This window comes from Entelurus aequoreus, linkage group LG08 (genome assembly GCF_033978785.1).
Source record: "Entelurus aequoreus isolate RoL-2023_Sb linkage group LG08, RoL_Eaeq_v1.1, whole genome shotgun sequence".
NCBI lineage: Eukaryota > Metazoa > Chordata > Actinopteri > Syngnathiformes > Syngnathidae > Entelurus > Entelurus aequoreus.
In genome coordinates, this window is record NC_084738.1 from 60,740,236 (window position 1) to 60,767,240 (window position 27,005).

General features: G+C 40.2%; 1 protein-coding gene and 1 long non-coding RNA gene across 8 annotated transcripts in view; one reads left to right on the forward strand and one right to left on the reverse strand.

The window, feature by feature from the left end:
* Positions 1-27,005, reverse strand: part of LOC133656135 (uncharacterized) — a 217,827-nt gene that overhangs the window by 158,358 nt on the left and 32,464 nt on the right. For 5 of the 6 annotated variants that reach the window (XR_009827103.1, XR_009827102.1, XR_009827104.1 and 2 more), the window contains exon 5: positions 18,812-18,930. This is a non-coding gene — a long non-coding RNA (uncharacterized LOC133656135). The remainder of the gene's footprint in view (positions 1-18,811; positions 18,931-27,005) is intronic. The other variant, XR_009827106.1, reaches the window with a different exon arrangement.
* Positions 1-27,005, forward strand: part of col5a1 (procollagen, type V, alpha 1) — a 143,533-nt gene that overhangs the window by 43,584 nt on the left and 72,944 nt on the right. For both annotated transcript variants that reach the window (XM_062057011.1, XM_062057012.1), the window contains exons 2-9: positions 89-256; positions 12,361-12,574; positions 12,701-12,863; positions 21,832-21,963; positions 22,769-22,867; positions 22,955-23,347; positions 23,411-24,151; positions 24,221-24,277. In XM_062057011.1, coding sequence (XP_061912995.1) covers positions 89-256; positions 12,361-12,574; positions 12,701-12,863; positions 21,832-21,963; positions 22,769-22,867; positions 22,955-23,347; positions 23,411-24,151; positions 24,221-24,277 — 1,967 coding nt within the window. The remainder of the gene's footprint in view (positions 1-88; positions 257-12,360; positions 12,575-12,700; positions 12,864-21,831; positions 21,964-22,768; positions 22,868-22,954; positions 23,348-23,410; positions 24,152-24,220; positions 24,278-27,005) is intronic.

Consider the following 27,005-nt stretch of genomic DNA (forward strand, 5'->3'; position numbering starts at 1 on the left):
CCAAAGACACTCCTTAGTTATTCACAGCACAAGCGGCGTAATTAAAACGATTAACCTGACGTCTTCTGTGCTTATCTCTTTTGTGCAGCGGAACCAGCCAACCTCTTGAAGATTTTAGATTTTCCCAGTTTGCCCGAGGGCGTCACGAAAACGACAGGCTTCTGCTCACATCGGCGGTCGTCACAAGGACCCGATGTGGCCTACAGAGTATCCAAAGAAGCCCAGCTCAGCGCCCCTACCAAACAGCTGTATCCAGGTAAGGGTTTATTCCTCCTTCTCCTTACTTATCCCATGCAGGTATTTGGGTCTACAGCACCCATACCACCATTTCCTAGGGGCTTTACTCCTGGGAAATCCTGCTGCTGAGAGCAATTTCCTCTTCCCTTTACCAAGCCTGCTTCTATCCACTGCAACTGGGCTTTTTAACACACCTGGAACGTGATTATTTACGTTAAATAAATAATCTTTGACCGCAGTCACCCTTGGATAGGAACCAATTCCAAGTGTACAGAGCGGGTATACATTTGAACTAGCGAGCAAGTTAGCATTACTAGCAATGGACAGAATGAGCAATCCAGTAATTGAGAAATCAATTGTGCATTAATCGAGTCTTGAAATCAACTTGTGCAAAATGGAGCGGATTACTTGACTGCAATTACCAAATGTTTCCATTCTGAAGGTGAACAACCTGACGTAACGTTTAGTTGCCAAAACTACTTACATTTAGATAGCAATTTTGTAAATTTCACCCTACACATAAAGTTTCGTCAAATATTTATTGCTAACCCCTTCCTTTACAAAAATAACTTGTTCAAGGTTCTCTTTGCAACCTCCTCATGGCGACATTTCTCAAAGCAAAAAATAGCTTCCGTTACCATTAGCGGTTTAACAGAAACACATTTGTTTGACAATTGTGTATATTTTTCACAATCACAAAGTTTATGTAATCATTTTTTTACCGGCCCTAAAAAATTCATGGTGTTTACGGCGGCCACTCCAAGAGAAGCAACACATAATTTGCAGTCATGTTGTTGTTATGATGGAATATAGATTCAATGACAGCTAAAGCTAGCTATCCAAATTGCTATTATTAGCTGACAACGTATTAGCTTACGTACATACGTAATTTACGTATGTGAAGCCGTAAGAGGGCATACATATCCTGTGAAAAATACTTTGGAAAGCCGTGGACGTTCAGTACTCACATTTTACAGCGTAAAAAGATGATTGCTATTATGATGACGAAGATACACGACTACCTTTTAGCAACCGACTGAGACGGTGTGAAAAGTTCCCAACAACTGAAATTAAACTGCGTCACATTAAGACACTGACCTGACAAATATTTAACGTTAGCATACTGAATGTTTACTTTCAAGTTGTGTAACCATATATCCCAATTATCGTGACCGAGATTATCATGGTTATCATTATTGTTTTGGTATTGTTGCACATGCTCAAAATTATCCAAACACACGCCACAAATCGTTTAACCAAGTTATATTTCTGAATGAAGAAAAAATATAATATATTCTTAATTATACTATATTTAGCTCCTAGCTAACGATCAGCACGCTAGTGAGTTTTGAGTGTATTGAAGTGTGGTAATCAATCACAGTTTTATGATAATTTAAAATGGTAACACTAACCATCAGGAATTTTACTGCGTTTTATCATTAGTATCGGTAATCGTTACATCCCTACTAGCAACTTAACTCGTTCATTCAAAGGGGTCTTATATGGATTTTTTTCCTACATTTAAAACACTTCCTTGTGGTCTACGTAACATGTTATGGTGGTTCTTTGGTCAAAATGTTGCTTAGATAATGTTTTACAGGACGTCTCTTCAGCACGTGCCATTTTGTGGGCGGTCTTACTTACGTTGCCCCCCCTTTGACTCTCTGTCTTCTCCCCGTCATCCACGTTGTCATTTTTAGTGCTTCCATATTGAGTCTACTGACGGATATAAGTTCGAACTACTCGCTACTTTGTATTAGAAATGGCAACAGCGGAGGATGCATGCGCATGTACGAGCCAGTCTGCCCCAAAACAAGAGGGGAGAGAAAAGAAAGGAGCTTATTGACTACAGCGGCGGACTCGCGCAAAGCTCTTTGGGTAAATTCCTACCATATATGGAGATATCCGCTGACGTCACACTTGGGGAAAAATGTCACAAATTAGGCAAATTAGGCTTGTTTGGAGGAAGTGTGAGTAAGGCAAGATTATTTTATGAATATCTCCGCAATTGATTTCAAATTTGGGGGACTTACGCAAATCCAAAATTCACAAAAAACAGTACCAATAGGTAAGAAAAGTTGGTTTTGCCAAATACATCCCCTTTAAGCAACAGTTATGTCAGACAAGTAACATTTAAAGTGACAATTTTTCGGATTAGTAAACATGACCTTTTAGACCAGGCCTGGGCAGTTATTTTGACTCAGGGGGGGACAAATTTAGAGAAAGAAATGTGTCTTGGGGCCGGTATATCTGATTTTTAGGAACACTAATACAAAACCTCACAATAATGTCGAATTGAATGCTAAAAACGTTATGACAGACCGCCTGAAATAACGAAATGGAATTATACTGAATGAGAATGTACATGAAAATAAAGAATGCAGGATTTACAATATTAACTATGAATGATAAAACACTGAATATCGACAACATATGAACGTCACAGACCGTCTCGATCAACATATTTTACAATCAAGCGAAACACAACACAAATGCAACAAACAGCGAAATACGAAGAAAAAACCCCCCCCACCTATAATCTGATATATCTGATACATCACTAAGCTTTAGAACTTTGTTGTAAAAATCTCCTTCCAAGTCTGTCCCATTCTGTTCCACTCTGTGGAAACGCTCCCCACCCACACTGCTTGGTGCCTCGTCTGAGCTGCTGTAACTTAGATTACCATAGTAACTAATTAGATTACCATAGTAACTAGTATATCATGCAAAAGCGCAGATTCCAACCATTGAAATACTTTGTATAGTTCAAGACTTACGGTAATTTGAAAACATCACTGCACATCATAATGGCAGCTACACTTTCCATCTTAAAGATCTAAAAAAATGATTTGGGAATGTCCGGCGGGCCAGATTGAAAAACTCAGCTTTAATTTGCCCAGGTCTGGTTTAGACAGTAATATCCCTTTTAATGAATTTTATTTCTGCTACTTCAAATTCTAGGGTTTTTACTTGTCTCCGAGTACAAATTGGTAAGATTAACACATGAGTAAAGTTACGAGATTAAATCTGTAAAAGCCAACAGTTAATCAGATACACTTTGCATTGTAAGGATTTATTAAATCTCGCTGACGTGGCTTTGGATCTCCTCTCGACTTTCCCTCCTTTCCATCATTTCTCCTACTGCTGTTTTGTGGTATCTTCGTACATTTTTCACTGTTTTCCAAAAGCGTGTTTTTCTCCAAGAATCATATGTCCCATTCTTGGAACGATTGTTTTGTTTAAAAAGTAGATACAGAGAGAAAAACCATAGAGCCGTGACGTGGTCTACGGAGAAATAATAATAAGCCTCCAAGTAAAGCAGTGGATTGGACCATCTCTATGTCGCCATTGGCCTTAGTCGAACTTTGGGAAAAGACTGTGGCCTGCGAGTCGCGTCGAGTTCCAGAAACAATGCGGCACTCTTGACTTTGAAGCAGACCTTCTCTCTTTGGACGCTTATGCTATAATTACACTTGTCTGCTGGATCCAGGGTGGACCACGTCATTGTACGATGAAAACCAGCCTCGGGGACTGCTGACATGACAACTTTTTGACTTAAAAAGTGTCAACACATGTTTCTGCCATGTGTCAAAGGAATACCATTTAGTGCATGATGTCGCTAACTACTGGCCTGCTATGCACATTTCACAATAATTTGAAATGTTTTGAAAATATTGTTAGGTTTGGTCGAATCCAACGCTACAGTTCAAACAGTATTTTTCAAGAGTTTTACAATGCATTTTTAGAAACATTTTAACATAACAGCTGTTAAAGATAGCATAATTAAAACTAGAAGTATTCAGACATTTGCTAGTCCCTATCTACCAATAATAACTAAGTCTCGAAACCAGACAGGGATCGGGATCACCCCCGTAAGTAATTTCTTGTTCCCATTTCTGAAAGCTTTATTCAAATGTGCCTACGACATTTGGAGCTACTTTGTCCGCACACACACAAGTTGAAGCTTATAACGTAAAAGTAAGGTAACGACGAAGAAATTATCTGGATTAGCCCCAAAATTGTGACCACTTGTTCCTTATCCGGTTTCTGGCGTTTCCTGAAAGTTACATGAAAATCCACCCGTGACTTTTTGAGCTACCTATAGCGGAATGAAAGAAACGGAGTGAACCCTCTTGTCAGTTTCCACTGTCTTTATCACATAGTTGTTGAGGTTTGTTACGTGAACGGAAGACAACGTAGTATAAATGATCTGGATCAGCCCCAAAATGTAATCAATGGTTCCATTTCTGGAATTCCCTGAAAGTCTAATGAAACCAATAACTTTTTGAGCTATGTTGCTAACTAACTTGAAGCTTGTAACATAAACGTAAGGTAAAGGAGTAGAAATGATTCAGATCAGATTATTTTTATATTTCGGACATTTTCCTGAAAGTTTAATGTCTAAGTAACTAATCTGACAGACGAACAAAAGGCAAATATTAGATGAACTTCTGGTGGAGGTAATAAAAAGTTCAAGTAACATCGTGTAAGACGTCGTCTAAGATTTTCTCACATGATAAATCCGCAAGTGCAAGCTAAGCGATTTTTTTTTTGCCGACATATCGCATTATCGCTCACGATACTACAAGGGGTGTGTTTCTACGTGTTTTCTAATCGTTTTAGATCCCAGCAGGCACAAGACTTTGAAACAACGTTGAGAACTTGTTGAATTAAGTCCTGACGTTGAGCAACTCATACCTAATGTTGGAACATGTTTTTTGACAACGTTTAATCAATGTCAGGTTCTGACGTTGATTTGACCGTTGAATTTTGGTCATTTCCCAACCAATATTCTACAGCACAAATACATTAAAACAAGATGTTTTTTGACGTTTATTCAATGTCAGGTTCTGAGGTTGATTTGAACATTGAATTGTGGTCATTTCCCAACCAATATTCTACAACACAAATACAACATTGAAACAACATGCTTTTTGACTACGTTTATTCAATGTCGGGTTCTGACGTTGATTTGACCATTGAATTTTGGTCATTTCCCAGCCAATATTCTACAACACAAATACAACGTTGAAACAACATCCTTTTGGAGGACGTTTAATCAATGTCGGGTTCTGACGTTGATTTGACAATTGAATTTTGGTCATTTCCCAGCCAATATTCTACAACACAAATACAACGTTGAAACAACATCCTTTTTGACGACATTTATTCAATGTCAGGTTGTGACGTTGATTTGACCGTTGAATTTTGGTAATTTCCCAGCCAATATTCTACAACACAAATACAACGTTGAAACAACATGCTTTTTGACGACGTTTAATCAATGTCGGGTTCTGACGTTGATTTGACCGTTGAATTTTGGTAATTTCCCAACCAATATTCTACCACACAAATACAACGTTGGATCAACCTGCTTTTTGACGACATTTAATCAATGTCGGGTTCTGATGTTGATTTGACCATTGAATTTTGGTAATTTCCCAGCCAATATTCTACAACACAAATACAACATTGAAACAACATACTTTTTGACGACGTTTAATCAATGTCGGGTTCTGACGTTGATTTGACCGTTGAATTTTGGTAATTTCCCAACCAATATTCTACCACACAAATACAACGTTGGATCAACATGCTTTTTGACGACGTTTAATAAATGTCGGGTTCTGACGTTGATTTGACCGTAGAATTTTGGTCATTTCCCGGCCAATATTCTACTACACAAATACAACGTTGAAACAACATCCTTTTGGAGGACGTTTAATCAATGTCGGGTTCTGACGTTGATTTGACCATTGAATTTTGGTCATTTCCCAGCCAATATTCTACAACACAAATACAACGTTGAAACAACATCCTTTTGGAGGACGTTTAATCAATGTCGGGTTCTGACGTTGATTTGACCATTGAATTTTGGTCATTTCCCAGCCAATATTCTACAACACAAATACAACGTTGAAACAACATCCTTTTTGACGACATTTATTCAATGTCAGGTTGTGACGTTGATTTGACCGTTGAATTTTGGTAATTTCCCAGCCAATATTCTACAACACAAATACAACGTTGAAACAACATGCTTTTTGACGACGTTTAATCAATGTCGGGTTCTGACGTTGATTTGACCGTTGAATTTTGGTAATTTCCCAACCAATATTCTACCACACAAATACAACGTTGGATCAACCTGCTTTTTGACGACGTTTAATCAATGTCGGGTTCTGATGTTGATTTGACCATTGAATTTTGGTAATTTCCCAGCCAATATTCTACAACACAAATACAACATTGAAACAACATACTTTTTGACGACGTTTAATCAATGTCGGGTTCTGACGTTGATTTGACCGTTGAATTTTGGTAATTTCCCAACCAATATTCTACCATACAAATACAACGTTGGATCAACATGCTTTTTGACGACGTTTAATAAATGTCGGGTTCTGACGTTGATTTGACCGTAGAATTTTGGTCATTTCCCGGCCAATATTCTACTACACAAATACAACGTTGAAACAACATGCTTTATGACAACGTTTAATCAATGTCAAGTTCTGACGTTGATTTGACCATTGAATTTTGGTCATTTTCCAACCAATATTCTACAACACAAATACGTTGAAACAACATATTTTTTGACAATGTTTATTCAATGTCAGGTTCTGACGTTGATTTGAACATTGAATTTTGGTCATTTCCCAGCCAATATTCTACTACACAAATACAATGTTGAAACAACATGCTTTTTGACGACGTTTATTCAATGTCAGGTTCTGACGTTGATTTGAACATTGAATTTTGGTCATTTTCCAGCCAATATTCTACAACACAAATATAACGTTGAAACAACATGCATTTTGACGACGTCTAATCAATGTCGGGTTCTGACGTTGATTTGAACATTGAATTTTGGTCATTTCCCCAACCAACAGCGTGGATCCAACGTTAGACATCAACGGTGTCTCAATTTACAAAGACAACCGTTTTGCAACGTTGTTTCAAAGTCAGTTTTAAAGGACATGTATGTACAATCAACGTTGTATCAATGTCTTGCGCCTGCTGGGATATCCTTAAGTATTGCAGATGTTTTCTACAAAAATGTTATATTCTCGCATAATCGTTGTATTATGGTGTTATTGTTGCCAAAACATAACATCTTTGTGCCCCACCCCTTATGTATGGTTGATTATTTGGGTCAAGATCAAAGTACTGAACTCCAAGCATGAACGCAGCCTTTGTCTTGTCCAGTCCAAGCTTGCCTGCACTCGAGAATTTGCGACTAATTTCTTCCAGAAGGCGGCCTAGCAAGTGACATCATTCTAATTTGTTTCTTTTCCCTTCTAGTTAGCCACTCAGCTGGCACTTGGATGTAAAAGTTTGTAGCACACAGCCTTTTAGGCACTTAAAAGAAGTGAAGGACAAAATGATGCTAACGGCGTTAAACAATGCGGTCGCCGCAGGCCGCCTTGTGGTGATGTTCTGGAAAAGAGTAAGCGAGTGCCTACATGCAGTCATTAAGCAAACGCGTGGAAAGGATGATGCATTTTAAACCCAACACAAGTCCTTTCTTATACCTTTACGATGTGAAAGTGCAAGATAAATATAGCACACGCGGTAGTCAGACGTCTGCTGAGGTTATGAGGAAATTGGCGCCTCGGGCTACAGAAGCTAACGCCATGAGGGTTTATGTTGTTTAATGTGATGAGAAACATTAACGCAGGACGTAGAATAAACAAAGTGGCTTACAACTTGACGGCAAATGTGTCGGCTGGCGCGCCGGGACTCAACAGCAGGTCCTCTGGGAGGTCGTAAAGGCTTTAAGAGGGCTCCTGTTTGACCCACTTTGACAGTAGAGTGACTTTTAGACATGTAGCATAGCTAACTTTTCTGAGTAAAGGACAGAAACGAGATTGGTGTTAGCTAAAAACACTTAGTATATGAACAATATACGTACAGTATACATGGTGTCGTCATATAAGGGCTGTCAAAGTTAACGTGATAAAAATAAGTTAACAAAAGTTTCCTTTAACGGCATTATTTTTGTTATCGCATGCAAAAAAATTGTTTTTGAACGTGTGGTTGCTTATTTGGGCTTGTTTTTCTGTACCCACGATAAAGCAAAACATGAGCGCGCCGGTAGGTAGCTTATCCTTTCCGACACGTTTCCTGGTTATGGAGCCCCCCCCGGTCCATTTGGCACGCCCTTGAACACTCACACGCAGATAAGGCATGTGCGACTACGCCAGAACCGAGACTGACAAAGAAACAAGTGGCGAGAATTAGTGGGGAAAATATAAATAAAATATCTAAATATTAGATATACATATACACATACATACACACACATTGATATATACACATACATACACACACATTGATGTGTATATATATATATATATATATATATATATATATATATATATATATATATATATATATATATATATATATATATATATACACACACACATATATATATATATATATATATATACATATATATACATAAATATATACATACATACATACTGTACATACACATATATATGTATACATATATACATAAATACATACACATATATGTATACATACATGCATACACAAACATATATATATATGTATACATACATACATACATACACATATATAAATGTATACATACATATATGTATACATGCATACACATATATATACTGTATATGTATACATACATACACACATATATAACTATATACATACATATATATATGTATCCATACATACATACATACATATATATATGTATACATACATATATACAGCATATATATGTATACATACACACATATATATATATATACATACATATACAGTATATATACAGTATACATATATATACACAATATATATATATATATATATATACAAACATACATATATATACAGTATATATATATATACACATACCATATTTTTATTTTTTTTCAAAAACTCGACAGTGCGCCTTATAACCCGGTGCGCCTAATGTAAGGAATATGTTTAATTAAATCAAAATACAAATGAAAGTACAGCTTCACTACTTTAGTCATAACTTTCTCTATGACTTTAGCTCCAGACTTCTTCAGTTTGTTCGATATTGTCATTACTGCCACAAGTGGTGGAAAAGTGTATTACAACTGAGTACCCCTGCAACTGTAGAACTACTTAGTAGTGTTTAAGTATACAGAGTACACAGATTAAAAGATTAAGAAGCTTGCTATATTCTTGCGATGTTTTTTTTTCCCCGCCATTGCGATCTTTCCGGTTTAAACACCTTTCACGGTGAACTCCTGCGTTTCGTGCCAAAGAAAACCCCTTGTGTGACTTTAAACCTAACATGTTTATGTAAATAATCTTTTGATTGTTGAGTGAACTAACTTTAAGGTTTGTTATTGGCCTGTTTTGGATATGGCGGTGACGTTCGTCGACGTACACTGTCCATCCTGGCACCGTAGTCTCTTCATACCTGTCAAGTCGGGTCACACACAAAAAGGTATCCTCGAAGTAGCGATTAGAGCGTGAGAGAGAAACCTGAGTCTACTTAGCCCGTTTACTGAGGATACATTTCTCTATTTTGGCCAATGATGTCAGTAGAGATGGAGGTCCTTTCTCAAAAATCCAAATTTCTCCCCTTTCCCGCGTCCTCTTCACCCTCGGCTGACCCTTGACCATCCTCTGTCGTGGCTTTTCCAACTTTCCTCCCCCTAATGTTCTCCAGTCTTCCCTACGCTCCCGTCCAAGCGTTTGTCAACTACAGCTCCACCACCGCCATCATCATCATCATCGTCGTCGTCTTCTTCGTCCTTTCGATTGGTGAGATTAAATTCCAGAGAGGCTGCCAAGACATGTGCTCACCACATGACGGTGAAAGTGATGGCGGGCCAGAGCAGGAAGACAACTTCCAGAGGAAAAACATTAACCGCATGTGGCAAACGCTGGCACCTTTCTTCTCTTCTTTTCCACGTAGCATGAAAACCTGCTTTCTGTTTTCGAACTGCGCTTAATCAAGTTCAGTCACACGCCTTCAGTCAGATGTCTGGAATTCTTTGCTGACTGGAATCTGATGGGTTTCTACCCTATTCAGCTAGCTTGTTTGCCTGGTCAATGATCACTTCAATACATTTTATTTATAAGGTCCCATATTTTGAATTAATATCAAAGATCCCACAATGGCGTAAAGCAGGCTTGGGAAATTATTTTGACAAATTTAGAGAAAAAAATGTGTCTGGGGGCCGGTATATCTATCTAATATATATACACCATATATATACATATACAGTATATATATACAAACATATATATATATACATTTATATATACATATATACATATAAACATATATATATATATACATTTATATAAACATATATATATATATATATATATATATATATATATATATATATATATATATATATATATATATATATATATACATATATATATATATATACATATATACTGTATACACATATATACTGTGTATATATATACACATATATATATATATATATATATATATATATATATATATATATATATATATATATATATATATATATATATATATATATATATATATATATATATATACACTACCGTTCAAAAGTTTGGGGTCACCCAAACAATTTTGTGTTTGAGCCTTCAGTTCTAAGAACAATAGACTGTCGAGTTTCAGATGAAAGTTCTCTTTTTCTTGCCATTTTGAGCGTTTAATTGACCCCACAAATGTGATGCTCCAGAAACTCAATCTGCTCAAAGGAAGGTCAGTTTTGTAGCTTCTGTAACGAGCTAAACTGTTTTCAGATGTGTGAACATGATTGCACAAGGGTTTTCTAATCATCAATTAACCTTCTGAGCCAATGATCAAACACATTGTACCATTAGAACACTGGAGTGATAGTTGCTGGAAATGGGCCTCTGTACACCTATGTAGAGATTGCACCAAAAACCAGACATTTGCAGCTAGAATAGTCATTTACCACACTAGCAATGTATAGAGTGTATTTCTTTAAAGTTAAGACTAGTTTAAAGTTATCTTCATTGAAAAGTACAGTGCTTTTCCTTCAAAAATAAGGACATTTCAATGTGACCCCAAACATTTGAACGGTAGTGTATATATATATATATAAATATATACATTACGTCAGGAAAAAACACAGAGGCTATGTTATCCCTACAAGCCTGTTTCGCAGGTTTCTCTGCTTGTCAGGGGATTTTTTTAAATATTTTATAAAATCCCCTGACGAGCAGGGAAACCTGTGAAATAGGCTTGTAGAGAAATTATAGCCTCTTTGTTTTTTCCTGACCTAATGTATATTCCGCTATACACCCGGTATTGAGCACTGTATAACGGATAAACCACAGTAACCCCGACTATATATATATATATATATATATACAGTACAGGCCAAAAGTTTGGACACTCCTCATTCAGTGCAATTTCTTTATCTTCATGACTATTTACATTGTAGATTGTCACTGAAGACATCAAAACTATGACTGAACACATGTGGAGTTATGTACTAAACAAAAAAAGGTGAAATAACTGAAAATACGTTTCAGAAATCCCCTGAAGAGCAGGGAAACCTGCGAAGCTTGTAGGGATGAAATAGCCTCTGTGTTTTTTCCTGACCTAACGTACAGTCCGCTCTACCCCGGTATTGAGCACTGTATAACGGATAAACCACAGTAACCTCGACTGTATACATACATATATATATATATATATATATATATATATATATATATATATATATATATATATATATATATATATATATATATATATATATATATATATATATATATATATATATATATATATATATATATATATATGTATATATATATATATATGTATATATATATATATATATACATATATATATATATTATATGACTTATTTTAACATTTTATGACTTCGAAAATGTTAATAATTGTCCCCAGATTAATTTTCCTGTGTGCAGCCCACAGTGGAAGCAACGTTGATACTTTCATAGTTTCTAACCCACATTTTGTGTTAGCGCCGTCAAACCAAGAGAAGAGTTAAAATGATGCTGTAGGTTTTCTTCCAGCAACATGTGTTGGACGACACAATCTGTTTTCAGCGTCACACGTCCCGTCTTCCTCTGTTCCCGCAGGCGATGTATTCCCTGAGGACTTCTCCATCTTGGCCACAGTGAGGCCCAAGAAGGGCAGCCAGTCCTTCCTGTTGTCCGTCTACAACGAGCAGGGAATCCAGCAGGTGGGAATGGAAATGGGTCGCTCGCCCGTCTTCCTGTACGAGGACCACACGGGGAAGCCCGGCCCGGAGGACTACCCGCTCTTCCGGGGGATCAACCTGGCCGACGGAAAGTAGGTGTACATGCCGACTTGGCACAGTTGAATCACTGGGGGCCCCTCTTAGCCTGTCTGTGTCCCCGCCTGTAACCCAGTAAGTGTGGGAACTGACACGGCTACCTCCTCCGTCCTTTTCTCCAGGTGGCACCGAGTGGCCATCAGCGTCCACAGGCAGACCATCACCCTCATTCTGGACTGTAAAAAGAAGACCACCCAGAAACTGCTGCGCTCTGCCAACCCCATCATCGATACCAAAGGAATATTAGTGTTTGGAACAAGGATACTTGATGAAGAGGTCTTTGAGGTAGGCCACATCCCAGCTAGCACTCTTGTGTAGGACCTAAACCAGGGGGTTTCAAACGTACGACCCGCGAACAGGTTTTATCCGGCCCGCGGGATGAGTTTGCGAAGTATAAAATAGAGCCGACATTTTTGAATGAAAGAAATTGCTGTTCTAAATGTGTCCACTAGATGTCGCAATAGCAATTATTTGTATCTTTGTAGATTATGCTACATATGGAAAAAAAAATAAACCACATGAGGAAAATAAGAAAACTACATAAATAACATCCTGTAATTTGATTTTGATATTTTTTTCTGATGTTGATAAATTGGAAATTAACACCAATGAGTCGACTGATGAACGTTATCACATCATTATTCAGAAAGTATAAATAACGACAAATAAAGATAGAATACTATTAAACGCAACATGTAAGTGTAAAAAAAAACAAAAAACATTATGATTTCTACATTTTCAGAATGTGCTCGTTCTATTTTTAAACAAAGAAAACAATCTGACGTTGTTTTTATTTTTAAGTTATCGTGCAGGGATTTTACCAGTCCGGCCCACTGAGGAGTAGATTTTTCTCCATGTGGCCCCCGATCTAAAATGAGTTTGACACCCTTGACCTACACTATAGGGCCACATCGCAGTTATGGCTGCCCCCAGAGAGCCGCTTGTAACAGTAATAAATGAATATAGATCGGTAGGTTGGAGTTCAAATCCCAGCCGAGTCATACCAAAGACTATAAAAATGGGACCCGTTTCCCTCCCTGCTTGGCACTCAGCATCAAGGGTTGGAGTTGGGGGTTAAATCACCAAAATGATTCCCGGGCGCGGCGCCGCTGCTGCCCACTGCTCCCCAAGGGGATGGGTCAAATGCAGAGGACAAATTTCACCACATCTAGTGTGTGTGTGACAATCATTGGTACTTTAATCTTTAAATGTATAAGAATTCATAGAATCTTACACAATTGCCTATGACTTTGATCTTTTTTTTTTCCACATAAAACTCTGTAGACTGGCAGCTCAGAGTTTTATCGTAAAATTTATGGTCTTTTTTTCCCCTTTTTTTTACAGTATATTATTGTAAATGAAAAAATGTTACCACTGTTTTTTTCACTGTAAAATGTATGAGACAGAGCAGCCAATTGTTTACCGTAAAATCCATGGTTGGTGTGGTTTTTATATGTATTATGCAAGTGGAAAAATGGTAGCATGTTTTGTTTTGTTTTTACCTAAAAATTTTGGAGACACAGTGGCCAGTTTTTTTACTGTACTGTAAAATCTATGGTTGTTGTTTTATGTGTTTTTAACGGAAACATTCTGGCGACTGAGTGGAGGGTTTTTTTCCCATAAAATCTATGGTTGTTGTTTTTGCGGTGTACAACTGTAAATGGAAAATTAGTACCATGGTTTTTTAACGTAAAAAAGTCTGGGGACCCGAGTAATCGTAAAATCTATGGTTGTTGTTTTTGCGGTGTATTACCGTGAATGGAAAATATACATGTGCTGTGGGTGTATGGATTGTTCTCGCTAGATTTAGCTTGGTAGTTTAGTCGCTGTTTCAAGTGGCTGTCTCAACATTGTTTAGTTCTCGATGTGTTTCAGGGATGAATGAGTGGTCCCGGACACATTAAACATTGAATTCTGTTTTATTTGCAAATTCTGTGACTCCGTCCCCGGTTACGGTCGTATGCCCTCATTTTTTTGTTGAGTTTAGTGATTATTGATTAGGCATACTTGAGCTTTGTCAAAAAATAGCAACCACGATGAGATTCCAAACTTGTAGAAGACGTGATCTTTTTTCATTCATACTCTCACTCATCCCTTTCACTGGAACAAGCTCAGGAATTTGCATGCACGTTGCGCTGCCCTTTAATATATATTTTTATGACAAACCCCAAAACCAGTGAAGTTGGCACGTTGTGTAAATGGTAAATAAAAACAGAGTAGAATGATTTGCAAATCCTTTTCAACCTATATTCAATTGAATAGACTGCAAAGGCAAGATACTTAACGTTTGAACTGGTAAACTTTTGTTGTTTTTTTGTAAATATTAGCTCATGTGGAATTTGATGCCTGCAACATGTTTCAAAAAAGCTGGCACAAGTGGCAAAAAAGACTGAGAAAGTTGAGGAATGCTCATCAAACACTTATTTGGAACATCCCACAGGTGAACAGGCTAATTGGGAACAGGTGGGTGCCCTGATTGGGTATAAAAGCAGCTTCCATGAAATGCTCAGTCATTCACAAACAAGGATGGGGCGAGGGTCACCACTTTGTGAACAAATGCGTGAGCAAATTGTCCAACAGTTTAAGAACAACATTTCTCAACCACGAATTTAGGAATTTCATCATCCACGGTCCGTAATATCGTCAAAAGGTTCAGAGAGTCTGGAGAAATCACTGCACGTAAGCGATGATATTACGGATCTTCGATCCCTCAGACAGTACTGCATCAAAAAGCGACATCAGTGTGTAAAGGATATCACCACATGGGCTCAGGAACACTTCAGAAAAACACTGTCAGTTACTACAGTTGGTCGCTACATCTGTAAGTGTAAGTTAAAACTCTACTATGCAAAGTGAAAGCCATTTATCAACAACACCCAGAAACGGTGCGGACTTCGCTGGGCTCGAGCTTATCTAAGATGGACTGATACAAAGTGGAAAAGTGTTCTGTGGTCTGACGAGTCCACTTTTCAAATTGTTTTTGGAAACTGTAGACGTTGTGTCCTCCGGAACAAACAAGAAAATAATCCATCCAGATTGTTATAGGCGCAACATTCAAAAGTCAGCATCTGTTATGGTATGGGGGTGTATTAGTGCCCAATGAATGGGTAACTTTGAAGGCACCATTAATGCTTGTCCCGATTGTAGCTGAGATAGGCTCCAGCGCCCCCGCGACCCCCAAGGCAATAAGCGGTAGAAAATGGATGGATGGATGGATGGTACATACAGGTTTTGGAGAAACATATGTTGCCATCCAAGCAACATTATCATGGACGCCCCTGCTTATTTCAGCAAGACAATGCCAAGCCACGTGTTACAACAGCGTGGCTTCCTAGTAAACGAGTGCGGGTAGTAGACTGGCCTGCCTGTAGTCCAGACCTGTCTCCCATTGAAAATGTGTGGCGCATTATGAAGCCTAAAATACCACAACGGAGACCCCGGACTGTTGAACAACTTAAGCTGTACATCAAGCAAGAATAGGAAAGAATTCCACCTGAAAAGCTTCAAAAATTGGTCTCCTCAGTTCCCAAATGTTTACTGAGTGTTGTTAAAAGGAAAGGCCATGTAACACAGTGGTAAAAATGCCCCTGTGCCAACTTTTTTGCAATGTGTTGCTGCCATTCAATTCTAAGTTAACGATTTTTTGCAAAAAAATAAAATTTGATTCTCAGTTCGAACATTAAATATTAATAATAATATAAGTTGAAAAGGATTTGCAAATCATTGTATTCTGTTTTTAGTTACAATTTACACGACGTGCCAACTTCACTGGTTTTGTGTTTTGTATAATATTTTTATGATCGTGAGAAGCCAAAATCGAAATTTGATTAATTAGTCTAAAAAGTGGATAAAGTACACAACAGCGCTTCTTGGATAGACAAACATTAGCTGAAAGCTACAACACATTAACATTAGAGCTACGGACACACATTCTTAGTATGTAGGTTTTACTTTTTTTAAAACTATCTAAACTCCAGCATTGAGGCTAGACTTTGGACAACACACCTCTATTATGTGGTTGCGGGACCCGTGCGACACATTTGGAAATTGGTGAAAAGTTCCAGAATACTGTATATAACTTTTTATTTTTTAACTCCTCTGAGAGTTTCAGAGAGGAATAGTGTTGCCATTGTCCCACTAAAGTTGTGCTTGTTTAAAGGATCACGACCGGCCGAGGCCCTCAATAGTAATTAGTAGCAAAGGCCGACTGACTGATGCAGAGCCAGATGACCTCTGACCTTGCTTCCCCTTGCTCGTCCAGAATGGACAAGACAGTATGAAATATGACACAGCCATACATACAAAAGCTAAATCTTTCATTTTAAGTCTGTTAATTACGCTTAATTTGATGCAAGTTTTGTACTAAGATTAATGCATGAGAAAAAAAATGTTTGTGTGGGAAAAATGTTAACATAATTATTAAAACATACATTTCCTGACTTTGAGCGGCAACTAATAGTATTTTTGTGTACTTACAAGTATCATCCCTGCAGGACGAGAAATAGCTTAACATGCTTCACTACACACCGTAGCTCACCGGCGTCACAATGTAAACAAACGCCATTGGTGGATCTACACCTAACATCAACTCTAATGATACCAAGTACAGGAACGTATCTTGTCGATACTACTATGATTACGTCGATATTTTTTAGCTACACAACATCTTCTTTTGTTGTTTTTTTTATTTATAATATGTTTATAAACTCAGGAAATATGGCCCTGGACACATGAGGACTTTGAATATGACCAATGTATGATCCTGTAACGACTTGGTATCGTATTGATACCCAAATTTGTGGTATCATCCAAAACTAATGTAAAGCATCCAAACAACAGAAGAATTAGTGATTATTACATTTTAACAGAAGTGTAGATAGAACATGTTAAAACGGAAAATAAGCAGATATTAACAGTAAATGAACAAGTATTAATGATTCATTTTCTACCACTTGTCCTTAATAATTTCGACAAAATAATAGAATGATAAATGACACAATATGTTACTGCATGTCAGCAGACTAAATTAGGAGCCTTTGTTTGTTTACTTACTAATAAAAGTCAAGTTGTCTTGTATGTTCACTATTTTATTTAAGGACAAACTTGCAATAAGAAACATATGTTTAATGTACCGTAAGATTTTTTGTTAAAATAAAGTCAATAATGCCATTTTTGTGGTCCCTTTTATTTAGAAAAGTATCGAAAAGTACCGAAAAGTATTGAAATACATTTTGGTACCAGTACTAAAATGTTGGTATCGGGACAACACTAATCCCTACCATATTGTGTTAGATACAAAGAAAACCTCTCACAACATTTAAAGATACATGTTTAGGACACACAGTACAGTATCAATAGAAGGGTGTCCGGTAGGGTACCTTGAGGACATCCACCAACGTCTTGTTTTAATCCATTTAGAAACACTTGAGAGATCTTGGACTTAACTAGACTAGCTGACTCAGACCATGCGTTGGCAATTTGAAGTATTTATTTAACAAGTTGTAATTGTAGCTGCTTACTATTATTATCCCCCTCACCAAAAAACAACTAATAGCTGTAAGTATTTATAAGTACAACTTACCCACTGACTGCTTCATTGGCTACAGAAGTTTTATAGAGAATGAGGCAATACTGCAACCGTTTAAATCTTGACTATTGCCAGCCCAGTTGTCGACGGTTACCGTGGGAACGGGGAGATATTTTGTCATTTTTTTGCGAGGGATGCTTAAAGCCTCCCGGCCGCGCATCTGCCAGTCTAGAAGGAGGACAGACTGAGAGAAAGTGAACAACTTTAGCACATACTTTCCAAATGATGCTGATTCTGTTCTCCTCTCGCTCCCTTCACCCCTTCGCGAGTTAAGTCTGATTTTGATTTTCCTGCCGACGGGAGGCGTGCTGGGTTTTCAGTGCGAGCCAAGCCGGTCGAGCCAGGATAATAAAAACGTGTAAAAGGAAGAAAGAAAAAAAAGACTTCTCCCAAATGCTCTTCAATAGACTTTACGTCGCACGTCAACAGTTTTTACTATTCTGACCACAAAATTTGATCAAAATTCTAACTGTGTTGTTTGATTTTATGTCAGTCAAATATTTGCTACATCAGCTCATATTCTGTGTTTATAAAAGCCTAGAAAATCCACCTCTGTGTGTGATAATGCACAAAAAAACCCCAGCTGAATGTACAGTAAGATCCATAGTGGTTAGGGAGTTGTGAAACCCAGACCAGTACTACTTACCGTACCCCAAAGTGGTTTGTGGTATGGTCTCTCTGATGGATGTCGTGGTCACCGAAACAAACGTCCACACCTCGGTAAGCACCATCTTAGTGGCTTGTAGCATTTCTCACGCCAGTGTCCTTTAAAGACAAAGTCATTAGAGGATCAGCGTTTTTGGCATATTGTAGTCAAGTTCTTGTTGTTCAAAATGGTGCCGTGAGCTCTGATAGTAAGCGTGGGCAGGTTCAGGAAGAGGAGCCAAACCTGGGGTCGCACTCTGGAAATAGTGACGGTCAGTCCTGGAACATGATGTCATCCAGAGGTATCATTTTTGGCGTTGCAGATTTTGTGTGATACCATAAGAAACACTGATAGAAACCCGTTACTAATTCAGGTTAATTTGAGATGCTCCACTCTGGCTGATGTTAGCGTTGGACAGCAATGAAAAATATAATCATCTTCTCCTGTTGTCCTTGTCCTTAAATGCACGTACAACATCTGAACCAAAGTATGTGTCACACTTTTCCATACTTGTGGCCTAATGGTTGGGATGATGGCCTTTCCAACATGGACAATTAAGAGACTTTCTCTAACTCGTGTCAGATGTTTTCACCGTTTCAGCACGCCCTATCCTCTTGTGCCCCCTCAGCACTTTCTGTGTAAGAGTTCCATCAGTTTGGGGGGAAAGCCAAACACTAGGACTGGTATAGGGGGCCAACCTGCGATCCGGTTTCCTTATAGAACAGGAAATGGGAATACGGCCGCCGGTAGTCCGTAGAGACGCGGGATTAAAATCTTTAGCAGACTGCGGTGGGGATGGTTAAGGTGAGGCGGGGTGGTTAAAGTGGCTTCCCAGAGCGGCCTGTTACTGTTGGCGTGCGTTTGGGGGGGGGGGCTGCCATCCAGCTGCAGTCTGCAGGGAAAACATGCAATGTTTCTGCATGCATTTAAAAGGGACAGTAACGCAAACTTTCGCTTGGCCTGCCGCCACCGTGCCCCGAGCTTGGCTTTAAGAACTGGCCCGGCGCCAAGGCTTGTGAGTGTGTCAATATTCACTTTTAAAAATGCAGTCTGGACCTCCCAGGGTGCTCCTTGCTCTGTGGGGCCAAATCCCCCTAGCACCTCCACCACATGTGTCAGGGAGATTTAACTTACTTAAGCTGATCGGTGAAGCGTAAAAAGGTAAACAATGGCATTTTTAGAGAGAAACCATTGGGACTCTCGGGCAAAACAACAACGTCGAAGGGACACCGCAATGAGACTTGCAGAAGGTTCACGTTGCAACACTGCAAAAGCACATATCATGCAAATCATCACAACAACACAGGCTGGAGTCCAATGAGTCCGGCCTGAATGGCTTTGGGTCGGGTTCAGATGGAGACAGATGTTTGGCTGTGTCCCGAGAGAGGGGAGCTCTCTCCTGCCCCCGCCCGGACACAAGCAGAACGGAGTGAGTTTTTTGTTTTTTTGTGGGACTCGGCCGTGTGTTTCCTCTCTGGTGTCGAACAATTTTACACATCAATCATTGCATATGTGACATTTTCATCCACAAGGCTCTTTAAAAAGCAAATGAACACACACGACTCTATCACATTTCAGCGGGCTGCCAGCCGGACGTCAGCGTGAAATGTTGCGTTAGCATCCGCACAACAGCTGCATACATCAGGTCGCACAGAGCAGAGAGAGTAAGGAAATCAGAACTTTATAGTCAATCAGGACTTCGACTTGTGAAGAAAGAAGACTGTAGATTCTACTAATGTGACGGTTTATATTTATTTTATGGCTTCAATTCGCGGCAAGACATAAACTTAGATGTTTAGACATCCTGACAATGATTTTAGATTTAGATAAGGCAATGGAAAATGTGCGGCTTTGATAATAAATTCACTCCGTCACTCTCTGACAGCCAAAGAGGCCTGCGAACGTGGTCACGTTGTTCCCGACAACAGCGCTCTTAGTCGCTGTGCTCCCAACCAAGTCTGAGCTCATTCTGAGATCCCCACGTCCCTTCTCAGTGCAGCTGTGATTCACCGCCTCAGCCAACGTAGCAGAAAAACAACGCACGCTGTCACCGATACTAATTCATCGCTTAATCCCCGAAATTAGAGGAATACATCGGACATTTGGACGTTTCCTGGGAGGTTTGTAGCTGGCAGTGACACTGCCTAGCGGCTACTTCATTCCTCCTGTCTCGGAGGAAATGTTGGGATTTATTTTCTTGCATCCAAAGTAAACGCTAGTGATAAGCCAAGGACAGAGCAGGAAACATCATCCTGAGGAGGACTATTAAAGGATCACATGGTTTCTGGTGTCCACTCGGCTTGTTTATGTGGGAGCTGTGCTTAAGGAGTCACAGCTGGCAAGGCCGGTATGATCCTAATTAAAACCATGAAACAATCTCGGGAGTCCGTTCTCATCCTTTGCCTCATTATTCCCTTTTCTGCGTTTGTTGATTCTGTATTGGAATGATGACATCACTGACTTTAAATGTGTGATGAGAACATGTTTGGACAGAAGTGATACAGCGACTTGTATAGCGCACACTCACACCCAGCTCCCTGTGTAGCCCAGGGATCCCACAGAGCCTTCGTTTTTTTTCCTCCTCTCTCTCGCTTGCGCTTTTCCCCTCTCGTACTTGTTCACATCAATCTCACGAGTTCTGCCTTCCCTGTGTCAGCGTTCCTAAATAACCATTTCACCGGCCCTGCCTTCTTCTGTAAGTTAAACGTGGACAACTCGTACCGTCTGCAGGTCTGCTCACGCTGCTAATCGCGCTGAGCGAAATCATCCATCTTGCACAATCAGCTGCGAGGCAATAATCACTCTTCAGAACCTCAGGACTCGAACCAATTATTAAAACATGAGCAGTAAACGAGCCTGCCGGTCTTGTGAAGTCAGACCCTTGCAAGTCCCTGACCTACTTTCAACAAGCAGATGTTGTGTTTTTATTTGTTGACATGCCGTCTTTGCGCTTTTTTTCCAAGCTTGTTTGTGTGAATGCTTGTAGTCTAACACGCTTCCGGTTTCTTGTGGTTTTTCAGGGAGATATCCAGCAGCTAATGATTGTAGCAGACCACCGCGCTGCCTATGACTACTGCGAACACTACAGCCCCGACTGTGAGGTGGCGGTGCCCGACCAGCCGCAGAACCAAGACCCCAACACAGACGACTATGTGAGTGATGTCCCTTCAGCCCAGTGGTTCTTGCTGCTTGCTGGGTTCTAGGTTCCTTGACATACTATCTTAGCTAGGATCAAACATTGTTTTATTTGATCTTGAATGCACATGACTCATTACAGGCAAGAGCCTTTGGGTTCAGCTATATCTGTTGTTTTTTCCACTTTCCACTTCATTTCAGCTGACAAGGTCAAAAAGGTTCATCATCAAGTTCATGGGCGGTATAGCTCGGTTGGTAGAGCGGCCGTGCCAGCAACTTGAGGGTTGCAGGTTCGATCCCCGCTCCCGCCATCCTAGTCACTGCTGTTGTGTCCTTGGGCAAGACACTTTACCCACCTGCTCCCAGTGACACCCACACTGGTTTAAATGTAACTTAGATATTGGGTTTCACTATGTAAAGCGCTTTGAGTCACTTGAGAAAAAGCGCTATATAAATATAATTCAATTCAATTCAATTCAAGTTATGAGTTAGTTAATCATGATTATAAATGGTGCCTGTCTACAGCTAAACTACTCCACTTCACTTTTCCACCTATTCTACAGCTGTAATAAATACATTACACCCATGCTAATTAACCTACTAGGTGCTAAAAGAAAGAGCACCCACCTGACATTTAAGTGTGTGACATGAACCATTCGTCATTCTGGGGTAACAAGTTAGAACAGGGGCGTCCAGTAAAGGTTTCTACAAGTCTGGAGGCATTCCTGCACCTGATTGATGGCTTGTTTCGTCTTTACATAACTGATCCAGCACTATCACGTTGGATTTAGGAATTTCTCATTGTCTGTTTATTACCTTCAGAACACGGAGGACAGCTACTATTATGAATACCCTTTCTATGATGACGGGGAAGGAAAAGCTCTTGAATCAACTGCCGACGCAGAGGAGAAGGAAGTTAAGGTAGATAATCCATAAATGGCTCCTTCTGAAGAGGCTGTCAATATGTGCACGATAACTTGGACCAGTAAACACTGTTGGTGTTAACAGGTGACAGGCGTGGTTTCCAGAGATGACGTGATGGTCGACCCTAGCGGCAAAGTGACCACCATCATATCGAGCGCTTCCTCTTCTGGCTCATCTTCCGCTGGCTCGACCTCTTCTGGCTCGTCCTCTTCCGGCTCGTCGAGTAGCTCCTCATCAACTGCCACAGGCGGCGGCAACGACGGCTCTGACAGCTATGACAGCTACGGCGACTACGAAAACTACGACGACGAGCTGACCCCCAACAACGGTGCTGGTGTCACCGTCACCAGCACCGGTACTGGCGGCCAGCTAAACCTGGGAACGGCTGGAAAGGTTGACCTGGGTGCAGGGAGCGCTGTGGAAACGAGGGTCGTAGCGGGTGGCGGGGGAAGCTCCTTCACCATCAATAAAACCTCGGTAGGTTAACAAGAATTTTGAGGGTGTTAACACTAGTTTCCACAATAACTTGTGTTTTCTTAGGCTGGAACTTCCTATGATGACTACAGCGATGGCTACGATTATGGAGTGGATAGCCACATAACCACCGGCGGAGGAGGCGGCGGTAGTCGCACAGTCACCATTGGTGGTGGTGGAGGTAGCAGCAGCAGTGACACCATCAGCCTGGGAGGGGGAGGCAGCAGCAGAATCCATCTTGGTGGTGGCGGTAGCAGCGGCACAATCGACCTTGGTGTCGGAGGAGGCAGTAGCACAATCGACCTTGGTGTCGGAGGAGGCAGCAGCACAATCGGCCTTGGTGTCGGTGGTGGCAGCAGCACAATCGACCTTGGTGTCGGTGGTGGCAGCAGCACAATCGACCTTGGTGTCGGTGGTGGCAGCAGCACAATCGACCTTGGTGTCGGAGGGGGCAGCAGCAGTGGCACCATCACGCTTGGTGGTGGAGGCGGCAGAGGCAGCAGCAGTTCTACCATTACACAAGGAGGCGGTTCTGTATCTGTCGGTGGCGGTTCTGTCTCGGTGGGAGGATCTTCCACGACCGGCGGTGGATCGGCCCACGCCGGCACTGGCGCCGGTGGCTCTATTGCCACCGGAACCGGTCTAGGCGTTGAGGGCGAAGACGACTACAAGGACCTGGACGGATTCAAAGAGGGGCTCATCACCGACTATCCTGAATTGGAGAATCTGTATGACTACGATGATCTCGACTACCAAGAGAAAGGTTCCAAAGTGCTTCCTGCTGAGACCAATGAGTATTACGGACAGGTAAAGAACACTGGACAAAGGTCAGGAAAAAAAGATGTAACTAATGGCGCCATCATGTTTGCTGTGCAGGTTGACGGCGTTCGTGGCGAGAAGGGACAAAAGGGAGAGCCCGCTGTCATCGAGCCTGTAAGTATTGTTTGTGTTCGTGATCCATACGCATGCATCTAGACGCAGAGCCTACAAGAGGCCTTGGCCACCTGGACTCAATGTAAACATTTGGATTGCAAACAGAATGCGGGCTGTGTCTAAACACGGAGAGGGAGGGAAAGTGTGCAACAAAGAATTCCCTCGAAGCCGTTCATTTTTTACCCCGGCTTTTGCACAAACAGGCCGAACAGACTCACAAAGTCGTCGTGTGCAGGTGAAGTCACCAAAGCAGGCCGGTCAAGTTGAGCCGCGGCAGCTGTACGACTGCCAAACAAAATGTCACAAAGTATACACGCATCCGTGACTGAGCGTCTTCTTATTTACATTGGAGGGACAGAAAAAGGAACCTGTGTTTAGGTTCCCCTCTCCGAGATGGACTCGGAGACAATAGCCAGCCTTGCGACAGATGTTGTCACTCACGGTCGGCTTTGCCAGCGCACACTAACGTCTCATCCCGCGAGCGTCACTCGAAGACATTTCATGAGGCAAATATTCAGAGGGTGGTCCATGGTAAACCGCTGAGGTCACATAATTGGTGTCCCACAGGGGTACGCTTGATTTATAGTCGGCCATCTGCCATAGAGATTATATTAATATATTGCCCAGAATTAAGTCATTGTTTTTTCGTTTGGACCATTTAGGGTACATTTTTCCTTTCAGTAGAGCCATAGATACCATCACGCAAAACAATACACCAATACATGTTTTTTTTCAATATCGTCAGTACCGAATACCGTACAACACTTTTCCTTCGGCGAGCAGCTTTATTTCTCACCGCCTGTCTTAAAAAATATGATCCAGTGTTTCCATATATTTACTTATTTGTAGAAGTCTGTCACAAATGCAGATTTGGCGCTTCCGGTTGGCCCTCGCTCATAAACACGTGAAAATGGAAGTGTGACATAACTTCACAACACACCTCACACGTACCTGTTTTTGCCAGAGAATAAGACGCAGCAGAATTTATCTGTGACGCACTTTGGCCGCTTTGTTGCTATATTTAGCAAGAAGAGGTACATATTAAAAGTAAAAGAGTTGTATGTCGCCTCATTTATTCACAAATCGAATGCGAGCGGTCAGGAAAGCTTTCGTTGCGCGAGTGAGAGTGGAGATCCGCCACCACAAGCCCACACACAAAAAAATACTGGGTTATTTTGATAACCCAATTTATGAGTTGCTAGTGTTGGGTTAAGTTATTTTTATGAATAGCAATCCGTTTTTTGGGTTGTAAGGCTATTATTTTAACTAAATTTCTGGGTTTTCAAAATTAAGAACCACTTTTGGGTTGTTTTACAACGAGTAATGCCTTTTTGGGTAAAAGGCTTTTTTTTTTTTTAAGTTACTTTTTTTGAAGGGAATGTTGTTATGGATTAATCTCACTAACATTATTTACAATCACCCAACACTGAGTTAGCATAACTCAACTTTTGGGTTAAATAATTCAACCCAATAGTTTGGTTGGGAATAACCCAACATTAATTTATCATAACTCAACTTTTTGGTTAAATAATTCAATGCAAAAGTTGCGTTGAAAAAATTAACCCAAAATGCGTTAAAATAACTCAAATAAGGGGTTTGTCCTTTTCTGAACCAGCAGTTGGGTTAAAATTGGTAATGGTATAAAAACATTTTTTAGTGCGCAGGGGTATTACGACAGAGGGCAGAAAGCCTCCAGAAGCATGTAAGCCAAACTTTATCATTTCTATAAGTGCCAAGAAAACCCAGCTGAGAGAGACTCTTGTCGTTTGGCCACACTTTGAAAACCACTGCTTTAGTTATTTCACTAGGACGGCAAAGGGTTTTTGCTGAGCGCAGCTCTTTTTTTATGGGCACATTGTGGAAATAAAACATAACAAGCTGAAACGTTGACACTAATAATAAAAACAAAACAAAAAGAGTGTCTTTTAATTATCATTAGCCTACTTCATTACAAATGACATATTGAAAGAATATTAAGAACAAATCGCTAGCCTGTCCATCAGATGGGGACATCTCTACGCTGCTGACCCGTCTCCACTCGGGATGGTTCCCGCTGGCCCCACCATGGACTGGACTTTCGCTGATGTGTTGGACTTTCACAATATTATGTCAGACCCACTCGACACCGAGGATGTCGTTGTGGCTTGTACAGCCCTTTGAGACACTTGTGATTTAGGGCTATATAAATAAACATTGATTGATTGATTGATGATTTATCTGAAGGCACCACACCACTGCTGTTCTTATCGTTATTCATGAACATATTTATAAGCACAATATTGTTTGTTTTGATATACCTGGAGTTGATAGAACACTGCTGTTCTATTTTTGAATGTGTAGTGACCTCTTGGCAGCTGATACTGCAATTTAAATGTTCCGCAAAAAGATGTTGAAGCACATCGATCTTCAATACTTGACACTTTGAAACACTTTTCAATAACGTAGCGGATTTAAGGCTACGTACACAGTGCAAGATAGTTAATTCGGGATTTTTCACCAAATCCGACTTTTTTACGTAGTCGTTCACATTATGATAGGATTGGGTATCACTTTGCATTACAAAAAAATGCGATGTCTAATGTGAACGTGATCTGACCCGCATGACGTCATGATGTCACACGTGCTGCATTGTTTTCACGGCCAAGGCTCCGATTGTAGTTGGTTTCAGTCCTGGTGCATTTTTGGCAATTTCAAGGATTTTGTGCAATCAAAATCAACATTTTCTGAA